At 46.3% G+C, this 20,723-nt stretch overlaps 2 protein-coding genes across 13 annotated transcripts in view; one reads left to right on the top strand and one right to left on the bottom strand.

Moving 5' to 3' along the window:
• Positions 1 to 34: 34 nt before the first annotated feature.
• SNX32 (sorting nexin 32) lies at positions 35 to 11,970 on the bottom strand. The gene is made up of 13 exons (XM_026483186.4): positions 11,787 to 11,970; positions 4,153 to 4,257; positions 3,652 to 3,762; positions 3,390 to 3,511; positions 3,067 to 3,190; positions 2,801 to 2,905; positions 2,502 to 2,607; positions 2,256 to 2,331; positions 1,970 to 2,009; positions 1,106 to 1,192; positions 828 to 987; positions 660 to 745; positions 35 to 334 (listed from the first exon to the last, which is right to left on the bottom strand). The coding sequence occupies exons 1-13, from the start codon at positions 11,820 to 11,822 to the stop codon at positions 281 to 283; spliced, it is 1,212 nt and encodes a 403-aa protein (XP_026338971.3). The 5' UTR covers positions 11,823 to 11,970; the 3' UTR covers positions 35 to 280.
• A 403-nt stretch (positions 11,971 to 12,373) lies between these two features.
• The window catches only part of LOC113244095 (uncharacterized), a 37,214-nt gene continuing 28,864 nt past the window's right edge, over positions 12,374 to 20,723 (top strand). For all 12 annotated transcript variants that reach the window (XR_007188747.2, XR_008961099.1, XR_006408123.3 and 9 more), the window contains exons 1-3: positions 12,374 to 14,318; positions 15,669 to 15,724; positions 19,470 to 19,749. Coding sequence is in view for 1 of the 12 variants with exons in the window: in XM_044378420.3 (XP_044234355.1) it covers positions 19,669 to 19,749 (81 nt within the window). In the remaining 11 variants the exon portion in view is untranslated. The remainder of the gene's footprint in view (positions 14,319 to 15,668; positions 15,725 to 19,469; positions 19,750 to 20,723) is intronic.

Raw genomic sequence — 20,723 nt, 5'->3', positions numbered from 1 at the left:
GGGTGGGTGGGGGCTGCTCCCCAACCTCCAGGAGTGGAGGGAGGTCCAGGCCCCTAGCCTCCCCTAGGTTGGGGTTCTTACCTGTGGCCAAGAATGGCACCCATGTTGCCCTAGCTTCCTCTTGCAGGACCTGTCACTTTTGGGTAGTTGTGGGGCTTGGGCTTGCCCTGGGAGATCATGGGGCATGGCTAGTGGCTGCTGTCATGGGGGAGGTGGTATCTTGGGGTGGGAAATCTGGGGGACTCTTCTACTAAAGGCTCTGAAGTAGGCTCTGGCTGCTCTAAGGCTCCCCCTTGAGGGCGACAAGGGTGTTCCGGAGAAGCAGGGTGCTGGCCTGCATAGAAGAGAGGTCTTTGATGTCCCCCACCCACTGCTACTCTGTTCCCCAATAAAAGGTGCTGTTCTTCCCACACCTATAACTCATGCCCCCCTCCCTCTTGCATTCCTGTCCTCAGCAATAATAGCTGCCATTTGTTGAAAGCTTCTAATAATGGGAAGGGAAGGGTCCTGGTCCAAGATGAAATGACCCTGAAAGTCATTGAGGGCTGCCAGACCACCTCCCGCCAACACATGCTTGCCAGGACTTGGTAAGAACCTAGAGATCTGGGAGTGGATGGCAGGGAGGCAGGAAGAGGGCACAGTGAGGATGGAGGGCTCACCTTGGCGTGTTTGAGCTCCAGTTCTGCCAACTCTATGAGGTTCTTGCGGAAGGAGGAGACGCGGCGAGACTTGAAATCCATGAGCTCTGGAGAGGGGAGGGAGGAGAAATGGGGACCCTGGCAGGGTAGGCAGCCCAGTGGCACAGGCTCGGGGGCCCTGGGGCTTACCCTGCTTGGCTGAGTCGGAGAGGCTTTCGAAGCGTTGGCAGCACAGTTGCTGGTGGCTCTCGGCAGTCCGCACCTCCCGGTTCCTGGTGCGTGCCTTGTCCAGGGCCTTGTTGGCGTTCTCATAGTCAGCCAGTGCTCGAAGCCGCCGGTACAGCAGGTCCTGGGGCCAGCAGGGCACAGGATCACTGTTGCCCCATGACCTTGTCCACCTGCCCTCCCCTATTGCTCCAGTCCCGCTGTCTTCCAGCCCTGAGGTTTGCTCTGGGGCCGTATCTCACCTTAGCTGCCTGTGAGTCTCGCATGTAGTATCTCAGCATGTCTGACAGCTTGAGGTCCTCGTCAGATGCCACTCGGCCCTCCAGCTTCTGAGTCAAGAAGTCAGGAGGCTGGGGAGGGAGCTTGCAGAGGAGCAGCTAAGGGCTGGGATGCTGCTGCTTGTCTCAATATCCAGCAGAGTCACTTGATAACCACTCTAGGTCAAGCCCTGATGTGAAGGGGAGCAGGCCAAGGAAAACCACAGAGGAGTGGCATCTGATCTGGATCTTGGGGGTTGAGTGGGAGTCCGACAACAGCCAAAGGCTCTGCCGGTGTGCAAGCCTCGTATGCGTTCAGGGAAGCATGAGATCAGTGGGAACACTTGGATGCCAGTTCCTGGATCCCAAAAGACCTAAGATACAAGCTCAGGACTTTGGGCTTTGTGTTTTGGGGAGTTTCTGGGAGGGGCAGGGCCACTGAAGGTCCTTGAGCAAAGAGAGGTGATCTGGCAGACATTTTAGAAAGATTGGCACACCGCAGTGACTCTTGGAGAAGAGTGCAGGAAGTGTGTGTCTGGTGCAGGATGTTGGCAATGCGGTGCAGCCTGCCAGCGGCACGTGGCACATCCTTGTAAATGGCTTGCCAGGCCTGGTTCCCACCTCTGCCCCCATCACCGCACACACACTCACACTTGAGACTGGATCCCTTTCCTCCCTCCATCTCATTAAACTAGGGTTTAACTGAGGGTGAGTCCAGGGTATCACTGGGCCCAAGTTATCACCAAACGTCCCAAAATGATCCTGGAGCTTTCTCCTCTTTTGGGAGGAGACTGTTTCTGCAAAGGATCATTGATTGGGTGCCCTTCCAATACAGAAGGCAGGACTCACCCTTAGTCGTTCAAAGAGCTCTGCCAATTTGAGGAAACTCCTAGGGGGCAGTGGGGAAGAGTTAGGGCAGGAGTCTTGAGAGGGTGTTGCTTGAAGCCTCCCTGCCCTTAGCGCTGCCCTCCCTAATGCCCCGGAGTGGGAAAATCTCCCTCTCTCCCAAATCCCAGCAGGAACTTCACCTCCCACCTACAGCTGCTAGTACATTTCCACATGATCCCTCGTGGGCAGACACGGTATTACAGGCATAGAGAGAGCGGGGGCAGGAGGGGTGAGAGGGAGTCCTCACGTCTTTAGCTGGTTGACTTCCTGTGTTCCCAGACTATTCAGTGCAGCGGAGATAGGGATATAATCGTCTGCCAGGCCTGTTGGGGGAACAGCCCTCCATCAGACCCCCTTGGTCTGCACATCAAGCCCCACCCCTGGTGTTTGTGTCATGGAGAGAGACAGGGCATTTCCTGCACTCTTCTCCCTGCAGGGAGTAGGAATGCTGGGGAAGGGGCAGGGAACCCAGGGTCCCTTGGGCCCTGCGTACACTTGTGGGAGTGCATGACACGGTCTGCCCGCAGGCAGGCGTCCCGGATGCGGCTGTGGTATTCCAGTAGGAAGGTCCTCTCATGCTCAAAGAAGTCATCCACCTCCTAAGGGAGCCAGACAAGAGCCGCTTACACTGAGTCAGCAGGGACATGGCAGCCCTGGACAGGCAGGGGCAGCACAATTTCCTTCTAGGCCATGCCCCACCAGTGGTTTCCCTCCCACAGCCACCTTGGGCCTCAATGTTGGCTTTGGACTTGAGGCCCTGGGTTGAATCCACAGAGGGGTCCCAGGGGTCACCTTGAGCCCTGACATGCTGGTGATGAGGGCTTCATCAGCAGACTTTACAATATTCCTCAGAAATCCCCCAAGAAGCTCCTTCCTGTTCTTTCCTCGGACACTCAGCTGAAGCACACATGGGGAGAGTATGGTGTTGGCTGGGCATTCGCACCTCCCAGCCCAGGCTCATGTCACTCTTCGAGCTGATGAGGCAGAGGCTTGAGCCCGCCTAGCGCCCTACCCCCACCCCCAAGGGTGACCCAAGGTTGTGCTCTGGCCCAGCTTACATCCTGGCCATATTCCAAAAAGACAAAGAAGTTGTGGTCTCGACGCAGGGTGGGGTGGGCCGCCAGGCGCTGTAGAAAGACCTCATGCATTGCAACTGTCTTCTTAAAGATAGCCAGGTACTCCCTGCAGAAGATAGCAGGCAGCTCAAGAGCCCTCCTTGGATCTGATTATCCTGCTCCCTTCCCCTTCAGAAGCCCTGGGGTCAGAAGTCAGGGTCTCCAACTAGCCATAGGTGATGAAATCCTGGGACTCTCAGGACAGGGCGGGGGCGGGGGGGGGGGCTGGAGCTTCATCACAGACAAGGAAGGGAAATAGCACTCACGCTTCCAGCTCCTGCTTCATTTTGGCAAACTCTTCCCGCGTGATGGAGCTGTCCCCCTCACCCAACTTCTGCAGCTTTTCCCTTGAAGCCTCAAAGTCTGGCCTTGGAGGGGCTGGAGGGATCTGCTCAAAGGAGGGACAGAGCTGGCCAGTCCCTCATTGCTGAGAAGGGCATCACCCACACCCAGAAATGTCGCCCAGTCCTCCACCCCACCCAAGCGCCCAGGCCCCTCACGGCCCCAGCCCGCCCAGCCCTTCCTCACGATGAGGCCGGCGTACTCCTCATTTTCCACATAGGCGTCATGTAGCCAGATGAACTCCTCATGCTGTCGCACGACTGAGAACTCCGTCTGGGCAAAGTGAGGGAGGCAACTCTGGAAGCAGGGAAGTCTGTCTGAGGTGTCTCTCCTCCCCTCCCAAGCCCTGTACCCGACAAGCATCCTGGGCACCCACTTTTGGACTTCCCCAATCCCACATCCCAGGCGAGGCCCAAGGTGGGCTTTGGTGGCTCAGATGTCCATGATTTCCATCAGGATGATGGACAGGGGATGGGTAGGATGTGGGGCCGGAGGCAAAAGACAACTGGAGACTAGACAAGACGCTTGCTTTCTTGGAGAGGCAGGGGGCAGGGACAGCCAGGTTGAGGAACAGGGCCCAAAGTCTATGTTGGCGTCTGCCCCCCACCCCCAGGCAAGCGAGGCTGGGGGAAGCAGGCTCCTCAAGCAGCTGTCTGAATGGCCCTCTCGCCCCCCTGGCAGCCTCACCTTGGTCTGAACGGTGAATTTCACCTTGTCCCGCTCGCTCACTGCATCAGAGATCTCCACCTGTAAGGAGCTGTCTCCCTGCAGGTCCACCGATACGGAGGAGGGCTGCCGGGGAGGGGAGGTCTCTGACACCACTGCCCACAGCCCCTTACCACATCCTCACCGCAGACTCCAGGTCCTCTCGCAAAGCCCACCGCAGCAGCATTGCTTCCCCAATGCCCTGGGCTCACCGGCCACCCCTAGAGGGATCCTGATAAGTCACTGCTCAGGGGTTTACAATCACACAACTCTTCCCCACACTTCCATCCTCAGAAGCAGGCCGACTTCTCCCCACTTTATAGATATGGAAATGGAGACCACCAGAGAGGTGACATAAGTTGTCCAAAATCACACAGCTGCAAAGTGGCAGAGCCAGATTTGAACCCAGTTTCTCAAATTCCAAACCCCAAGGACTGTTCCAGGTACCAGCTCACCTCCTCCCCAGCTGGTTACTTCAGGCGCCCTTTCATCGGGCCTCGAGTGAGCTACGTGAGAGGTTCTCACCCCTTTTGGGGGGTTCCTGAGACCATTCCACTCACCGCTTTTAGAGCCAAGAGGCATTGTCTTGTGGGCAAAGCACGTGTCTTTTTCTAAGTGAAAAAATCCTTGAGGCACCAAACTACGAGTTCATTCTTGCATTGAGCTTTTCAACACAGTTTTCAAACACCCACTCTGTCTACACCACTGTGCCAAGTGAAGGGAAGAAGCCACTGTACCAAGAATTGCTCACCAATGTATAAACTGGCACCTGCCCACCCCTCACATCCCCTCACTCTCTCCTTTCCCAGACTTTGGCTCACGTTTGCACACACCATGGGCAACTATTTTGACTTCTATTACCACAGATTATTTTTGTCTGGACTTAAAACTTAGGTGAGTGCAATCACACAGGATATACACTCTCGTGTCCATGGTCTCTAGTGCGATCCAGCTATGTTGTTGAGTGCAGAAGTACTTCTCGTTCGTCGCTCTGTAGTATTCCATTTGAATAAATCATGGTTTATGTATCTCTTCTACTGTTGGTCGGCATTTAGATCATTTCAAGACTAGCCTATTATGGATAAAGCTGCCGTGAACATTCTTGCATATGTCTTTTATAGGGAAGGCATGTGTTTAAGTGCTTTCGTAGATACTGCCAGTTTTTCATGGTGATTGTACAAACTTATACTCCTGCCAGCATTGTGTGAAAATTCCAGCTGCACCTCACCCTTGCCAGTACTTAGAATTGTTAGCCTTTTTTTATGTTAGCCATACTGGTGGGGGTATGGTATTCGCGTATTGTGGCTTTAACTTGTATTCCCTGGTGAGGAATGATGTTGAACCCCATTTTATGTATCCATTGCCCATTTGGAGATCTTTTGTGAAGTGCCTATTCAAGTCTTTTTCTCCTCCCCTCCTCTCCCCTTTTAAAAATCAGATCCCCTTTTTCTTATTGATTTGTAGGGACTCTCTATACACCCTGGAGACAAGTCCTTTGTCAGTTATATGTGTTGCCAATATCTCCTACTCTTTGGGTTGCCTTTTCACTCTCTTAATGACTTATAATTTTACAAGCTCCAATATGTCAGTCTTTTCTTTTATGATTAAGGTTTTTGTATACTCCTGAAGAAAATTTTTCCTACCCCCAGGTCATGGAGATATTCTCCAATGTTTTTTCTTCTAGAAATTAATAGTTCAAGCTTTTATATTTAGGTCTATGATCCACCTTCACTTCATTTTGTATACGGTGTGAGGTATGGGTTATGACTCATTTTTCCATATAATAGCTAGTCATTTTAGCACTATTTGTTAAAAAAAAAAGACTATCTTTTGAGTATTGATTTGCTTTGGTGCACATCTTGGTAGAAAATAAATTGACTTCAGTGTTATCAGTTCAACTATCTGTTCCGTTCCAGTGATCCGTATGTCTGTACTTTTGATATATCACACTGTCTTGATTACTGTAATTGACAAACTTGAAATCAGACAGAATTAACAAGTTTGTTCTTTTTCAAAATCATTTTGGCTATTATAGATCTTTGCATTTCTGTATAAATTGTAGACTCAGCTTGTTAATTTACACCAAAAAAACTTGTTGGGATTTTGATTGAGATTAAATTGAATCTATAGGTCAATTTGGGAAGGATAGACATTTTTACAATTTTGAACCTTCCAATCCATCAACATGAAATATCTTTCCAATTATTTAGCCCTTCTTTAACGTTTCTCAGTAATGTTTTGTAGTGTTCTCTGTAAAGGTTTTGCACATCTTTGTTAGATTTATTCCTAGGTATTTTATGATTTTTTAATTGTTGTTGCTATTTGAAATATCTTTTAAAATTTCATTCCCTAGTTATTCGTTGCTAGTATGTAGAAACACACAGTTGCTTTTTATATATTTACTTTGTGTCCAAGAGCCTTGCTATATTTACTTATTACTTTTAATAGTTTGTAGATTATTTTGGATTCCCTCCACATACAATCCTATAATATAAATTAATGACAGTTTGTTTTTCCTTTCCAACCTTTATACCTTTTATTTCTTTTTTTTTTTTAAAGATTTTTATTTATTTATGTGACAGAGAGACAGCCAGCGAGAGAGGGAACACAGCAGGGGAGTGAGAGAGGAAGAAGCAGGTTCCCAGCGGAGGAGCCTGATGTGGGGCTCGATCCCGGAACGCCAGGATCACGCCCTGAGCCGAAGGCAGACGCTTAACGACTGCGCTACCCAGGCGCCCCATACCTTTTATTTCTTATTCTTGCCGTATTGCACTTGCTAGATCCTCTGGTACAAAGCAGAAATGCTGACATGGTGAAAAAGGAAATCCTTGCCTTGTTCCTGACTTCAGAGGGAATGCATTCAAAATGTAATCCTGAAGATGATTAATCCTCAATCAGATTAATGAGACTCCCTTCTATGACTAGTTTGGTAAGAGTGTTGGTTTTTATCCATGTTTCCTCCCTTTAGTGAGATATCAAATGGGTTTTCCTGTTACTCTGTAACGTCTCGAATTTCACTGATTGATTTTCAAATATTGAACCACCCTGCATTCCTGGAATAAGGCCTTCATCATGAAGTATTATTTTTTAGTTTTTTTTTGTAAGATTTTATTTATTTATTTGAGAGAGCATACAAGCGAGTGATCGGGGGGGAGGGGCAGAGGGAGAAGGACAAGCAGACTCTGCGCTGAGTGTGGAGCCCAAGGCAGGGCTCAGTCCCACAACCCTGAGATCATGACCTGAGCCGAAATCAAGAGTTGGACGCTTAACCAACTGAGCTACCCAGATGCCCTGAAGTATTATCTTTTTATATACTGCTTATTCAACTTGATAATATTTTGTTTGTGATTTTTCCATTATGTTCACAAGAGAGATTAACCTGTACTTTTCCTTTCTTTTAACGTTTTTGACAGGATTTTTGTAGTAAAATATGCATAACACAAAATTTACCATTTTAGCCATTTTAAAGTGCATAGTTTATTGATCTTACGTATATTCACAGGGTGCAACTATCGCCCTCATCCACCCCCTCTTGACAGGTTTTTGTGTCGAGGTTATATTGTCCGCCTAAAATAAGTTGGAATTGCACCTTCTATTTCTGTTTTGGAATAATTTATATGAGAATGGTGTTAGCTTTCCTTTAATGCTTCGAAGAATTCACATGTGAAATTATATTGCTTAGAGAGGTATTTTTGGAAAAGTTTTTAATTATGGATTTACTTCCTATGATAGACATAGGACTATTGAGATTTTCTACTTCTTGTTTCAGGTTTGGTAAGTTGCATTTTTCAAGTAGTTTGTCCATTTTGTTTAAATTCTCTCATTTGTTGGCATAAGCTTGTTCTTAAATACTCTTATTTTTAATTTTATTTATTTATTAATATTGTACTTTTTATTTGAGAGAGAGAGAGAGAGAGCATGAGCGGGGGGAGGGGCAGAGGCTGACGGAGAAGCAGAATCCCCACTGAGCAGGGAGCCTGATGCGGGGCTCGATCCCAGCACCCTGGGATCACGACCTGAGCCAAAGGCAGACGCTTAACTGACTGAGCCACCCAGGCGCCCCTCTTATTATCTTTTTAATGCCTGAAACATTTCTATCAATGTGCACTTTATCATTCCTGATATTGGTAATTAATATTTTCTCCCTTCCTCCCTCTCAGTCTCCCTCTTGCTCGCTCTCTTTTATCAGTCTTGCTAGATGCTTATCAATTTTTTTGTATTTTCAAAAAACTATTTTTGGCATTATTGAATTTCTATATTTGTATATTTATCTTCCATTAATTGATTTCTGCTCTTTATTGTTTTCTTCCTTTTACTTTCTTGGGATTTAAATTGTTCTTCTTTTTCTAGTTTCCTGAGACTGAAATGTAGATCATTGGGATGCCTGGATGGCTGTCAGTTAAGCGTCTGCCTTCTGCTCAGGTCATGATCCCAGGGTCCGGGAATCGAGTCCCACATTGGGCTCCTTGCTCAGCTGGAAGCCTGCTTCTCCCTCTGCCTGCTGCTCCCCCTGCTTGTGCTCTCTCTCTTTGACAGATAAACAAAATCTTTAAAAAACAAAACAAAAAAGAAATGTAAATCATTGACTTTTTCAACCTTCCTCTTTTTCTAAAACATGCATTTGGAGGTGTAATTTTCCCCCTGGGCCCTTTTTTAGCTGCATCTCCAGTTTTGATATATCATATTTTCAAAATTGCTTCTTTAAAATTTTTTCTAATTTTCATTCTAATTTCTTCTTTGACCTATGAATTGCTTAGAAGCATGTTGCTTACTTTCCAAATATTTTGAAATCTAGTTTTCTTTTTGTTCTGATTCCCTGTTAATTCTACTGGGACAGAGACCTCATTCTATGATTTCAATGTTTCAAAACTTGATACTTGCATTATAGCCCAACATATAATGTATTTTGGTAAATGTTTCAAGTGCACTTGAAAAGAATGTGTTTCCTGCAGTTTTTGGGAACAGAGCTCTAACCAAACCAACCAGATCATGTTGATTAATCATGGTGTTTTATGATTTTATTTATTTATTTGACAGAGAGAGAGAGCACAAGTAGGCAGAGAGGTAGGCAGAGGGAGAGGGAGAAGCAGGCTTCCTGCTGAGCAAGGAGCCCAATGCAGGACTTGATCCCACGACCCTGGGGTCATGACCGGAGCCAAAGGCAGAGGTTTAACTGACGGAGCCACCCAGGCACCTCTAACCATGGTATTTTAAATCTTCAAAATCCTTACTGATTTTTTTTTTTTTTTGGTCCGCTTGTTCTAACAGCTGAGAGTTGTTTTAAACCTCTGATTGTAAGTTTGTCTATTTCTCCTTTTAATTCTGTAATCTTTTACTTTGCATATTTTGAAATGATGCTATTAGTTGCATATAAATTTAGGACTATTTTATCTTCCTGTTGAATTGACTCTTTATTATAAAATGTCCCTCTGTATTTCTAATAATACTTCTTGTCTTACAGTCTACTTTGTCTGAAATTAGTATAGCCATGACAGCATTCTTTTGGTTAGCATTCTTTTTGTGTCCTTACAGTTAAGGTATGTCTCTTTAAAAAAAAGGGGAGGATTTATTTGTTTATTTTAGAGAGAGTATACGTGTGTGGGGGGTGGTTGCAGAGGGAGAGGAGAGAGAATCTCAAGCAGACTCCCTGTTGGGCATGGAGGGCAGTGAGGGGCCCATCCCACGATCTCTGAGATCATGACCAGAGCTGAAATCAAGAATTGGACGGTTAACTGACTGAGCCATCCGGGTGCCCCTAAAATATGTGTTGTTTGACAGAATATAGTTATCTTTAAAAAACCCAATCTGAGGGGTGCCTGGGTGGCTCAGTTGGTTAGGTGTCAGAATCTTGGTCTCAGCTCAGGTCTTGATCTGGAGTTGTGAGTTCAAGCCCCATGCTGGGCCCCATGCTGGGCTCCACACTGGGCATGAAGCCTACTTTAAAAAAAAATCCAATCTGAAAAAAAATCCAGTATCAATTTTTTTTTAAGTAACCTTACACTCAAGGTGGGACTCAAAGTCTCAACCTGAGATCAAGAGTCGCATGTTCTACCAACTGAGCCAGCCAGGCGCTCCCTGAATATGTTTTTAATTGGAGTGTTTGGTCTATTCATAATTACTGTAATTACCGACATAAGCTATAAACCTACCATCTTGCTTTTTGTTTTTTTCTTCTTCTCATTTGTTTTTGTGTTGTTGTTGTTGCTTTATTCTTTTTTCCTTGCCTTCTGTTAGATTAGTCAAGAATTAAAAAAAAAAATTTTTTTTTAATTTATTTGACAGAGAGAGACAGCCAGCGAGAGAGGGAACACAAGCAGGGGGAGTGGGAGAGGAAGAAGCAGGCTCATAGCGGAGGAGCCTGATGTGGGGCTCGATCCCATAACACCGGGATCACGCCCTGAGCCGAAGGCAGACGCCCAACAACTGAGCCACCTAGGCGGCCCTAGATTAGTCAAGAATTTTTATAGTATTTCATTTTCTATCCTATTATATTTTTATTTACATCTTCATTTAGTATTCTTCTCATTTCTTTCTATTTAAAGGAGAATCTTAGAGAAGGCAATGCTTACTCTAGAGGACAGGATCTAATAGGGGACTTTCAGAGAGTCTGGCACCTACGAAGTTTGGGGATGGACCCATCAGTTTGGTAGCCCAGTATACATCCCATATGATAACAGTAACAACACAACATAATAGCTAACACTTACACTTGAGCTTCCTTTATGCTAGGTACTGATCTAAGCATTTTACATATATTAACTGATTTAGCCATGAATATGAACATAAACACTGAAACATATTTTCTGCTCTATACTTTGTGTCTCTCAGCCCCTCTCACCTCTCCAAACTCCACTTGAACCCCACTCCTCACTTGGCTTCTCTGACATCCCCAGGGCAGCCTTCCCCTTTGTCCAACTGCAACACCCCCCCACACACACACAATCTGGCTCATTGGTACAATGAGCCCCTAAATCTCCTGTTTCCCTCCTGCTGCCTTAGTGTCTCTGCTCTAACCTGTATTGTTTGGTGACTGCTTGAGGGAGATGGGACTTCAAGGGTGGACCACAGCGACTCCATCCTTATCCTCAGCCACAGCCCACTATGCACATGCCTCCAATTCTCAGAAGTGTGCACCTCTGTGAGCCCAGTGGTGCTCAATAAGTATTTGTTGAACGAAATCAAGAGGAAAGAGTGAAGAATTAATGATCTTATGATTATATGAACACAGGTACACAAGCGAAGCAATTAGTGAACTGGATTCCTCCTCCCTTGGCAAAGGAGAGGGGTACTCCATCCTCTTCTCAATCCCTAACATCCCTCCTTCCTCTTCGTCCCTATTAAGCCAGAATCATGAGTTGGTCCTGGGGAGGGGAGAAGAGGCAGTGACAGGTCTCTTTCCATCTGTCAGGGCAAAGGTGAACCCTGCCTCCTTTGGCATCCTCATCAGTCCCCATGCAGGTGCCACAGAGGCGCCCCACCCCCTTCCCCCTCGCTCAGGTCTCTCTAGCTCACGCGTGCGCGCCAACACACGCACACACGCCCCACTCCCTGATTGGGCATCACTGGTTATCATGGAGTGAGGTGGAGGTTGGGAGGGGGTTGCATCCTTTCTTTACCTTGCTCTCCTTCCCAGCCTCTTGACGCCCCTCCATCACCCGTCTTCTTGGCTGCAGCACACAAGTATTCCGCGGCTGGCTACTGCCCGCGCGCTGCCGCAGCTTCGTCCCCCGGTAACTCGCCCGAGGCACAGGACCCTATCAGCTGACGGAGACACTCTCCCCTCCCTGCTAGGAGTCACCTGGAATCAGGCGTGGTTCCCACCCGTTCCTTCGCAGCTGCGCCTTTTGATTGGCTACCAGGTTCACCGTGAGCGACACCATTGGCTGCAACGCCTGTCGTTCCTTTGCTTGGCCCCAGCTTTTAAGGGGAAGCGCGTAACCCGGGGCAGGGAACGGGCGACAGCATAGGGGCTGGAGTCGGGGTTTCTGGGGTTACAGAGGTCTCGAATCACGTCAGCCCTCGCCCCCAGGCTGGCAGTCTGTCGCCTGCCGCAGCTCCGGGCAGTGCCTTCCAACCGCCTCGCGCGGTCTGCGCGTGCGCACTAGCCTAGTCGCGCGCCCTCCAGGCGGTGGGCGAGGCGGCGGGCCAGTGGGCAGGGTGGGAGGGTGGGTGGGGGGAATGGGGAGGAGGGGTGGGATGGTGGACCAGGGATAAGGGTGAGGGTTAGTGTATGTGGAGAAAGGGGCTCCGTTAGAATTTTCGCTCTGGGGCATGAGGGATCTGCGGGGTAAGCCGCACAGAGTCGTGAGGAGACGCCGCAAGGCCCGCGGCCAGGGCGCCCTAGGCCAGACCCGGGTCCACAGGCGGTCGCACCTGGAATCGGGAAGCAGAGAGGCACAGATGCTGCGAGAAAAATTGTGGGTGCCCTGGAACGGACTCATTGTGATCGGGAAGAGAATGGAGCTCGTGGGTAGAAATACACAAAAGCCTAGGATGGGCGACCCAAAGCTTGACTCTGAGTACTGGAGACCGGAAGACGCGGAAAAAATGGTCTTGAAAGTGAAGTCAGGCCAGAGTCAGGAAAGGATGGATATGAAGCTACTGCACAGTGTAGCAAGTGCATTACAGGCTTCAGCAGGTTTAGGGAAAAACAGCCCAAAGGAGATGGGGGGAAAGCAAGAAATTAGAGGGAAAATAGGTACTGAATCTGAGAGTGCAGGGACTACAGCAGGGCCTAGGAGGGGGTCTGGCCTTAAAGAGAGGTTGAAATTTACTGGGGTGGGGATCAGAGGAGAGGACTTGAGATCCAGACCACATACACTAGGGCAGAATGAGGAGCTGAGGTCGAGTGGAGAGAAGCTGAGTGGGGAGAAGCTGAGTGGAGAGAAGCTGAGATCAAGTGGAGAGAAGCTGAGGTCAAGTGGAGAGAAGCTGAGGTCAAGTGGAGAGAAGCTGAGGTCAAGTGGAGAGAAGCTAAGGTCAAGTGGAGAAAAGCTGAGGTCAAGTGGAGAGAAGCTAAGGTCAAGTGGAGAAAAGCTGAGGTCAAGTGGAGAAAAGCTGAGTGGAGAGAAGCTAAGATCAGGTGGAGAGCAGTTGAGATCAAGTGGAGAGCAGTTGAGATCAAGTGGAGAGCAGTTGAGATCAAGTGGAGAAAAGCTGAGGTCAAATGGAGAAAAGCTGAGGTCAAGTGGAGAGAAGCTGACATCAAGTGGTGAGAAGCTGAGTCTGAGTGAAGAGAACCTGAGGTCAAGTGGAGAGAAAGGGGAATCCAGGGGAGAGAAGTTGGGAAGTAGTGGAGAGGATCTGAGATCCACCGTGGATAAACTGCAGTCAAGTGCAGAGAAGCTGGAGGGTTCAGGAATGGAGAGCATAACTGAAGAGACAACTGAAAGAGTGGTAGAAGTTACTGGTGATGAAAAATGGACTAAAGTTACTGATGCTGAGATGGAAAATCCTTTTGAAAGGGTGGAAGGGAGTAATGAGCTAGAAGGGACTGAGGAAACAGTGGGAGTTGAGGAGGATGTCTTGGGTGGCGTGAATGATATTGCCGATGAATCTGTTTCTATGGAAGAGACAGAGGTTATAGATTAAGGTAATGGTGAATGAGGCAGATGAAGGACTGAAGCTAACGAAGGAGAGGCCGCTAGAGGAAGTGTTGCAAGTCAAGGAGGAGAAATTAGAGCCGAGCAGAGCACTGTTGACCCCGAAGAGGTAAATATGAGAGAGGAAAGGAGAGCATGGGAATGAAGAACTCTTGAGGATGAAGGTGGAGGCTGGGGCCAAAGGAAATGAAGAAGAATGAGGAGGGAAATGGGAATATTTTGAGGAGAAAGAAAAGATCTGATAATGTGTTGCTACGTCAAGGAAAGGTGGAGATTGTTTTCTTGGAGAAGAGCTGTGACTGAAGGGCTTGTTGGGAAATGTTTGAGAAATGGCTTTGGGAGGGGCTAGACGATTTAGTTTGGTTGTAAGAGAAGACTGCATAGTGAGAAAAATGGAGAATTACAGCAGGATAAAGGGTAGATAATGAAGGCTGTGAAGGAAGATGCAAGCTGGAGCGAGCAAAGAAAACTTCTGAGAGAGGATCCTGAAGAGGAATGAGGGTCTCCAAAGTGACACAAGCAAGTGAAAAGAAGTGAAGAAAAAAAGTAAGAAGTCAAATCGCATCATAATGATTATGTTTGTTGGGTTTTGAAGTTGCCTCCTTTACTCATTCTGTGTGCTCCTCTCCCATTTAAGCCAGTCTTACAATCTAATGGGACAGGCTCCTCTCGGGGCCCTATACATCCGGACCAAGCCCATCCTCATGGATCCTCCCTCTAACTAGCCTCCAGATGTAGCCAGAATAATGCTGGGCTCGCTTCACCATGATCACCATTTCCGTGGGTTTCCCTCACCTCCACACATCAAATTTGAGTTGCTCATACTCGATATGAAGTTGCCTCAACTGTTTGTGTTATTATTGTTTCCATCTTTGACTTGGTTATTCATCTCATCACGTGGACTTTTCCCCTTGTGTCAGTCTCCTTTGGGGCTTTCTCCTATGACTTCCATATGCCATCCCAGGAAAGGGAGAAGACTCCCTGAGTGCCTACTGTCAAGACATCAATGTCAGAACTTAGGCTCTTAGATCCTGTTTGTCTCTTGGATAGGGATGTAAGAGGTGGCAAAAAGCAGCCATGCATAGTTTGGATGAAAGAAGTATTTCACCCTTTTCCCTCCATATACTTTTTTGGGGGAGGGGAGACAAGGGGGGTAGGGGACAGAGGGAGAGGGGGAGACAGAATCTTAAGCAGGCTTGGCGGGGAGCCCATTGCAGTGCTCCATCTCACGACCCTGAGATCATGACCTGAGCTGAAACCAAGAGTCAGACACTCAACTGACAGAGCCACCCAGGTGCCCCCCCTCCATGTACTTTTTAAAGTCTGTAATATTGGGGCGCCTGGGTGGCTCAGTCAGATAAGTGTCTGCCTTCAGCTCGGGTCATGATCCCAGGCTCCTGGGATCAAGCCCCACGGCAGGCTCTCTACTCAATGGAGAGCCTGCTTCTCCCTCTCCTTCTGTAGCTCCCCCTGCTTCTGCTCTCTCTCTCTCTGTCAAATAAGTAAATAAAATCTTAAAAGAGTCTATAATATTTCTGAGGAGTAGAAACTTCATCATATCATAAATATCATGACACAAATTTATAATAGGCTCATGTTTTTTTATTGTTTTCTACATACCCTTTGCTGATTTTCCCCAAAGCCTCCAAAAGATCTGTAAGCCTCATGTCATAGTCTTGTTCATGTAGTCAAACCTAATGATAATTCATCGATTTCATTTTTTCTCTGGCAATTTCCTCCTTTGAGTCCTTTATCCTCTGGGTCTGATGCAGACTGGCTGCATTCTAGGCTTGCCCCGTTGCTGCCGTTCTGGGCTTCTAAACACTTCTCTGTTCCTCTCTGTTGGCTCTCCTACTGCCTGGATCTTAGATCTTCTCCCTCTTTCTTGTTTTACAGCCTCATTTTGGCCAACCACACCATCTAACAGCTTCCGGAGAAAGAGACCATGGGAGGTAAACTTTGTGACGCCTTATCTGCGTGAAAATATTGCAAGTCAAAGAGGAGAAATTAGAGCCAAGTATAACATTATTGACGTTGAAGGGGTAAATATGAGAGAGGAAGGGACAGCATCTGAGTCTGTGAGGAGGGAATGGGGATGAAGAGCCATGAGTCTTAGCTGTTATGGGACTCTAGGTTGGAAATATTTTTCCGTTAGAATTGTAAAGGCATTGCCCCACTCTTTCCTAACTTCTGAGTGTTGCTGTTTATAATTGCAGTTTTATTCTTCAAAAAAAATTTTTATTCTATGGTTATGGCCTGTTTTTCTTCCCTATATAAATTACCTGTTTTCTACCGCTCCAATGGCTCACCCTGCCCTCTTCTCTTGTTTTCTGTGGTTCTACTGCAGGACATTGGAGCCTGAGTTAGAGCTCTTATCTCTTTTCTAGTTTTGTCCCTCTCTTTTCATTCTACTCTCTGGACAATTTCATTAACTTTACCTGTTATCCTTTCTATTGAGTTTTTTTTTAAATTTCTCTCTTATTCATTGATTGCTTTTTTTGTATAGAGCACTTTTTTTTTATTAAAGATTTTATTTATTCATTTGATAGAGACAGCCAGCGAGAGAGGGAGCACAAGCAGGGGGAGTGGGAGAGGAAGAAGCAGGCTCCCAGTGGAGGAGCCTGATGTGGGACTCGATCCCATAACGCCGGGATCACGCCCTGAGCTGAAGGCAGACGCTTAATGACTGCGCCACCCAGGCGCCCCTATATAGAGCACTTCTGTTTTTTGTTTTGTGTACATGTTCTCTTAGATCTCCAAGGAAGAATTTTTCTGTTTTTAAGTGTTCTGCTTTTCATATTATTTCCTTGGAATTCTCCTCCCCTTTTTCTGGCGTGTGTGTGTGTGTGTGTGTTGGAGGTTTTCCTAAAATGTTTGATTTTACTCTGTGTGCACAGATGGGGCTTGTTAATTGATGGTCTTCATTCTTTATTGTTTTATATTGTATTTATCCTTTTATTTTAATCTTGGTGGGGTTTGGAGATAAACATATGTGTGTATTCAATCGGCCATGTTTGACAAAAAGTCTCCTCCATTACATTTTGATTGTTTTTAATTGAATTCTCAAGTGTAACCCTGATTTTCATCTTGAAGGTAACTTGCTATTTCCTTTATGAATTTTCCTGGGTGAAAGTGACTAGCACAATGAACAAATAAACCTCAGTGTACAACAAAGTGCTACGTCAGTTATTATAAACATGCTGTAATCACTCTCATCGCTGAAAAAGCACAAAACCTCTCTTGACTCCACATTCCCCTCCAGCTACTGCCCCATTTTTCTTGCACCCTGTGGTAGGCACAAAAGTAGCCCCCCAAAGAGACACTCACTTCCTACTCCCAGGAACCTCTGCATATTACGTCACATGGCAGAAGAGTGAATATTACCTTACATGGCAAAAGATGTGTTAAGTTAAAGCTCTTGAGAGGAAGAGCTTATTCTAGATAATCTGGGTAAGCCCTAAATGCTATCACAAGTGTCCTTATGAGAGAGAGACAAAGGAGATCAGACACCCAGAAGAGGAGAAGGCCATGTGACCCCAGAGGCAGAGGCTACAGTGGTTCGGCCACAAGTCAAGGAGTGGCAGGAGTCACCGGAAGTTGGAAGGGCAAATAATGGATTCTTCCCTACAGCCTCTGAGTGTGCACAGCCTTTGCCAATACCTTGATTTTGGACTTTTGGCCTCCAGAACTTTATTCTCCAGAGAGAATAAATTTCTGTTTTTTAAGCCATGCAGTTTGTGGGAATTTGTTACAACAGCTCCAGGAAACTAATACGTTCCCTTTACAGCAGAATTCCTCCAAAAAGTAGTCTGTACTTGCTTTTTCTGATCTTCTCCATTCCTTTTTATCCGCCTTTTTATATTGGACATTTAAAAATATATGGAAAAATTGAAAGTTTAGAGCAATGAGCAACTAAATGTTCTTTACCTAGATTCAGCAGCTGATAACAATTTGCCCTGTTCGCTTTGTCTGTATGTACTTCAGCACATATCTCCTAAGGATTGAGACAGTCTTCTCCATATCCATAATACCTAAGTAAATTAAAATTATTTTAATTTAATACATTAAAAATTAAGAATGAGTCCCTAGGCGTGCCTGGGTGGCTTAGTTGGTTAAGCATCGGCCTTGGACTCAGATCATGATCCCAGGGTCCTGGGATGGAGCTCTGTATCGGGCTCCCTGCTCAGCAGGGAGCCTGCTTCTCCCTCTCCCTCTGCCCCTCCCCCTGCTTATGCTCTCTCTCTCTGTCAAATAAATAAATAAAATCTTTTAAAAAAATAATAATTCCCTAATATCATTTAATATTCAATCTATATTAAAATTCCTTCTATGTCCCCAAAAGTTCTTTTATAACCTTTTTCCTTGGCCCAGCATCTCAGCAGGGCTCATATGTTGAATGTGCTTGTTAACTCTTTTTAATCTACGTTAATCTCCTCTAATTTTGTTTTTAACAACTTTGACTTTTTTAAAGAATTCAAGCCTATTTGCTTATAGATGTCTAGCATTTTTAATTTATCTGATTGTGTCTAGATGGTGTCATTTAGTTCACTCTTCTAACCACTGTAGTTTTTATGTACTGGAAGTTGGAACTATAGGCCCTGGTTTCTTTCTCTGTAGCACTTATCACCTTCTGACTCCAAGTTTCCCTTCTGTCATCGTTTATTATCTATCTTTCCCCTCTAGAATGTAAGCTCCATGTGGGAATCAATGTGTGCCTGTTGGGTTACCTATTCTAGTCTGCTGTCTAACCAACACAGAGTAGGCACTCAGCACGTATTTGTGGTATGAATTAAAGTCACATTCAGTGACATTACCTGTGTCGATACTATTTAACATCTAATGAGAAATTGCTGTAATAATTTACCCTGTTCCTTAGAATATCTCCCATTTTTTGAAGCCTCAAATGCCTGAAAATGTCTTTATTCCATCCTTGAGGTTTGTCTAGGTATAGAGTTTTCCCTCAGCAGTTTAAAGGCAGGCCCCTTTGTTTTCTTCCTTCCTTCATGGCCATTGAGAGTCCATATCCATTTTTATGCTTGAGCCATTGCACGTGACCAGGCGATCTGTATATGTAGTCTGTTTTCTTCTCTTTGCCTCTGTTATTTCTGCTTATTTGTTGGTCAGAATTTTATAGCTTGCTCTTTCTTCCATTCCCTAGAAACTCTGATCCCATAGCTAGACAATAAAGTAGAGATACTGGGTGTGGGCAGAGTTGTAAAGATAAGCTACAAAAGGCTCAAACCTAGGAGTAGGATCTTTTTGGCAAGTGATGATAGCTAACAATTACTGAATTCTTATAATAATCTGAATAATTTCATAGGCACCGTGCTAAGCACTTTACATGCTCTCTCTCTCATTTAATCCTTCCAACAACTCTCTGAGACAGGAACTATTACTCTATCAGGTCTACCAGCTAGAAACTACCAGGGCCATGCCCTGGGCCCAGGCAGCCTGATCCCAGAGCTGCACTGGAAACCACTTTGATGAACTTCCCACTCTGTTCCTACTAGACAAGCCCTGCTACTCAATTTCCCAGCCTGTCAAAGCAAGGCCTGCAATCCTGCCCAGGGGGTGGGGAATGAGGCTGGGTAACAACCCTTCCATCTAGTCAGTGAAGCTTGTTGACTGAGTGTTTCAGTGCCAAGTTTTTAAGAACATAAATGCCAAAGAGCAATGATGTTTATTTTTTTTCCCCAGATCTCTGCCTTCCCAAGATCATCTACTCCTAGCCTCCTCTGCTGATTCTCAGGGGTGGAGACATTTTTGCCTCTCTTATAGGAAGACTACACAGGCATGAGGTCAAGACAGTTGTGTGGGTCTCTCAGATGGCACTGCATAGCATATAAATCGTGAGCCAAATAATCTGACTTGTTCTTTGGGTGGATTACATTTTCTCATGGGATACCAGATGCATTCCACTGAGGCCACGGAAAGAAAAAGTGAAGATCAAGACACCAGGACAAATGGCAGCCACCTTGTAAGTGCAGATATTTTCAATCATCTAGGTAGCTAGAACTTTGTATATGTAATATCCTTTTTTACTAAAATTAACCAAAATGAACACATTTGAGGGAATTGAGGGCTCCTGAGTGATTTTATGTATCTCCATTATCCTAGTCTTTCTTTGGATATTCCCAAAGATCCCTGTTTCTTGCAACAGGATGTGTGAAAAATGACATTATGGTTTGGCTTTTGTCAAATACCCCCTTTGCTAGTCCCATTAATTCATTCAGCAAACAGCTAACACTTACTACGTGCCAGTTGGGAATGCAACAAATGTGTAGGACCAGGTTCTTGCCCTTGGCCTCCTATCTCTTGTTGAGACAGACATCTCTATAGATTGATGTCCATGCATTGTGAGGTGGGCTAGGAGGGTGCCATGTACTAAGTGTGGTGAAACTGCAGAAGAGGGAAGGCCTGGCCTTGAGGCTGATTAGGGGAGCAATCAGAGAAGGCTTCTTCATGGAGTTTACCACCTGGGGCTGGACTGGTGAGAAGTATGGTGATAAGGAGTCAGCACTGGATGAGGAGAGGACAAATAAACCTTCTCAGCGGAAAGAAGAAGATTGCTGATAATGACCGGGGACTTCATGGCTCACTCAGGAGAGAGCAAGAACAGTAGTTTGGTGCAGCTGAAGCAGAGAGAGTATTATAGAGACTGGCAGCATGTGAGCTTGGGAGAGGCTGGGGACAGCCTTGACTGCAGGATTGAGGAAGTTAGCCTTTGCTCTGTAGGTGACAAGGAGAATCACACCGTGAGATCTTCGCTTTACATAGTTTACCAAGCTGAGAGATGGAATCAAGTGGGTGCAGCATGAGAGTGGGTCAGAGTGGGGTGCTGAGTAGGTGCTCAGTAAAGCAGGAGATGTGATCATTAGACCATTAGAATGAACAGTTCAAGATAAAGAGGTCAAGGCTGTGAACTAAGGCAGAGAAAGTGGGGCAAAAACC

Source organism: Ursus arctos, unplaced genomic scaffold, assembly GCF_023065955.2.
Source record: "Ursus arctos isolate Adak ecotype North America unplaced genomic scaffold, UrsArc2.0 scaffold_23, whole genome shotgun sequence".
NCBI lineage: Eukaryota > Metazoa > Chordata > Mammalia > Carnivora > Ursidae > Ursus > Ursus arctos.
Note: the sequence above shows the minus strand (reverse complement) of the source record. Positions and strands in the feature narration are given on the sequence as shown.

Bases quoted from the DNA above. Each gene is read 5' to 3' on its own strand.
- SNX32 (XM_026483186.4), bottom strand. From the start codon at position 11,822: ATGGAGGGGCGTCAAGAGGCTGGGAAGGAGAGCAAG. The intron at 3,191-3,389 runs GTGAGTGCTATT...TATCTTCTGCAG, and splicing joins ATGAAGCAGGAGCTGGAAGC to GGAGTACCTGGCTATCTTTA. The intron at 2,332-2,501 runs GTACGCAGGGCC...TTCCCCCAACAG, and splicing joins TGTCATGCACTCCCACAAGT to GCCTGGCAGACGATTATATC.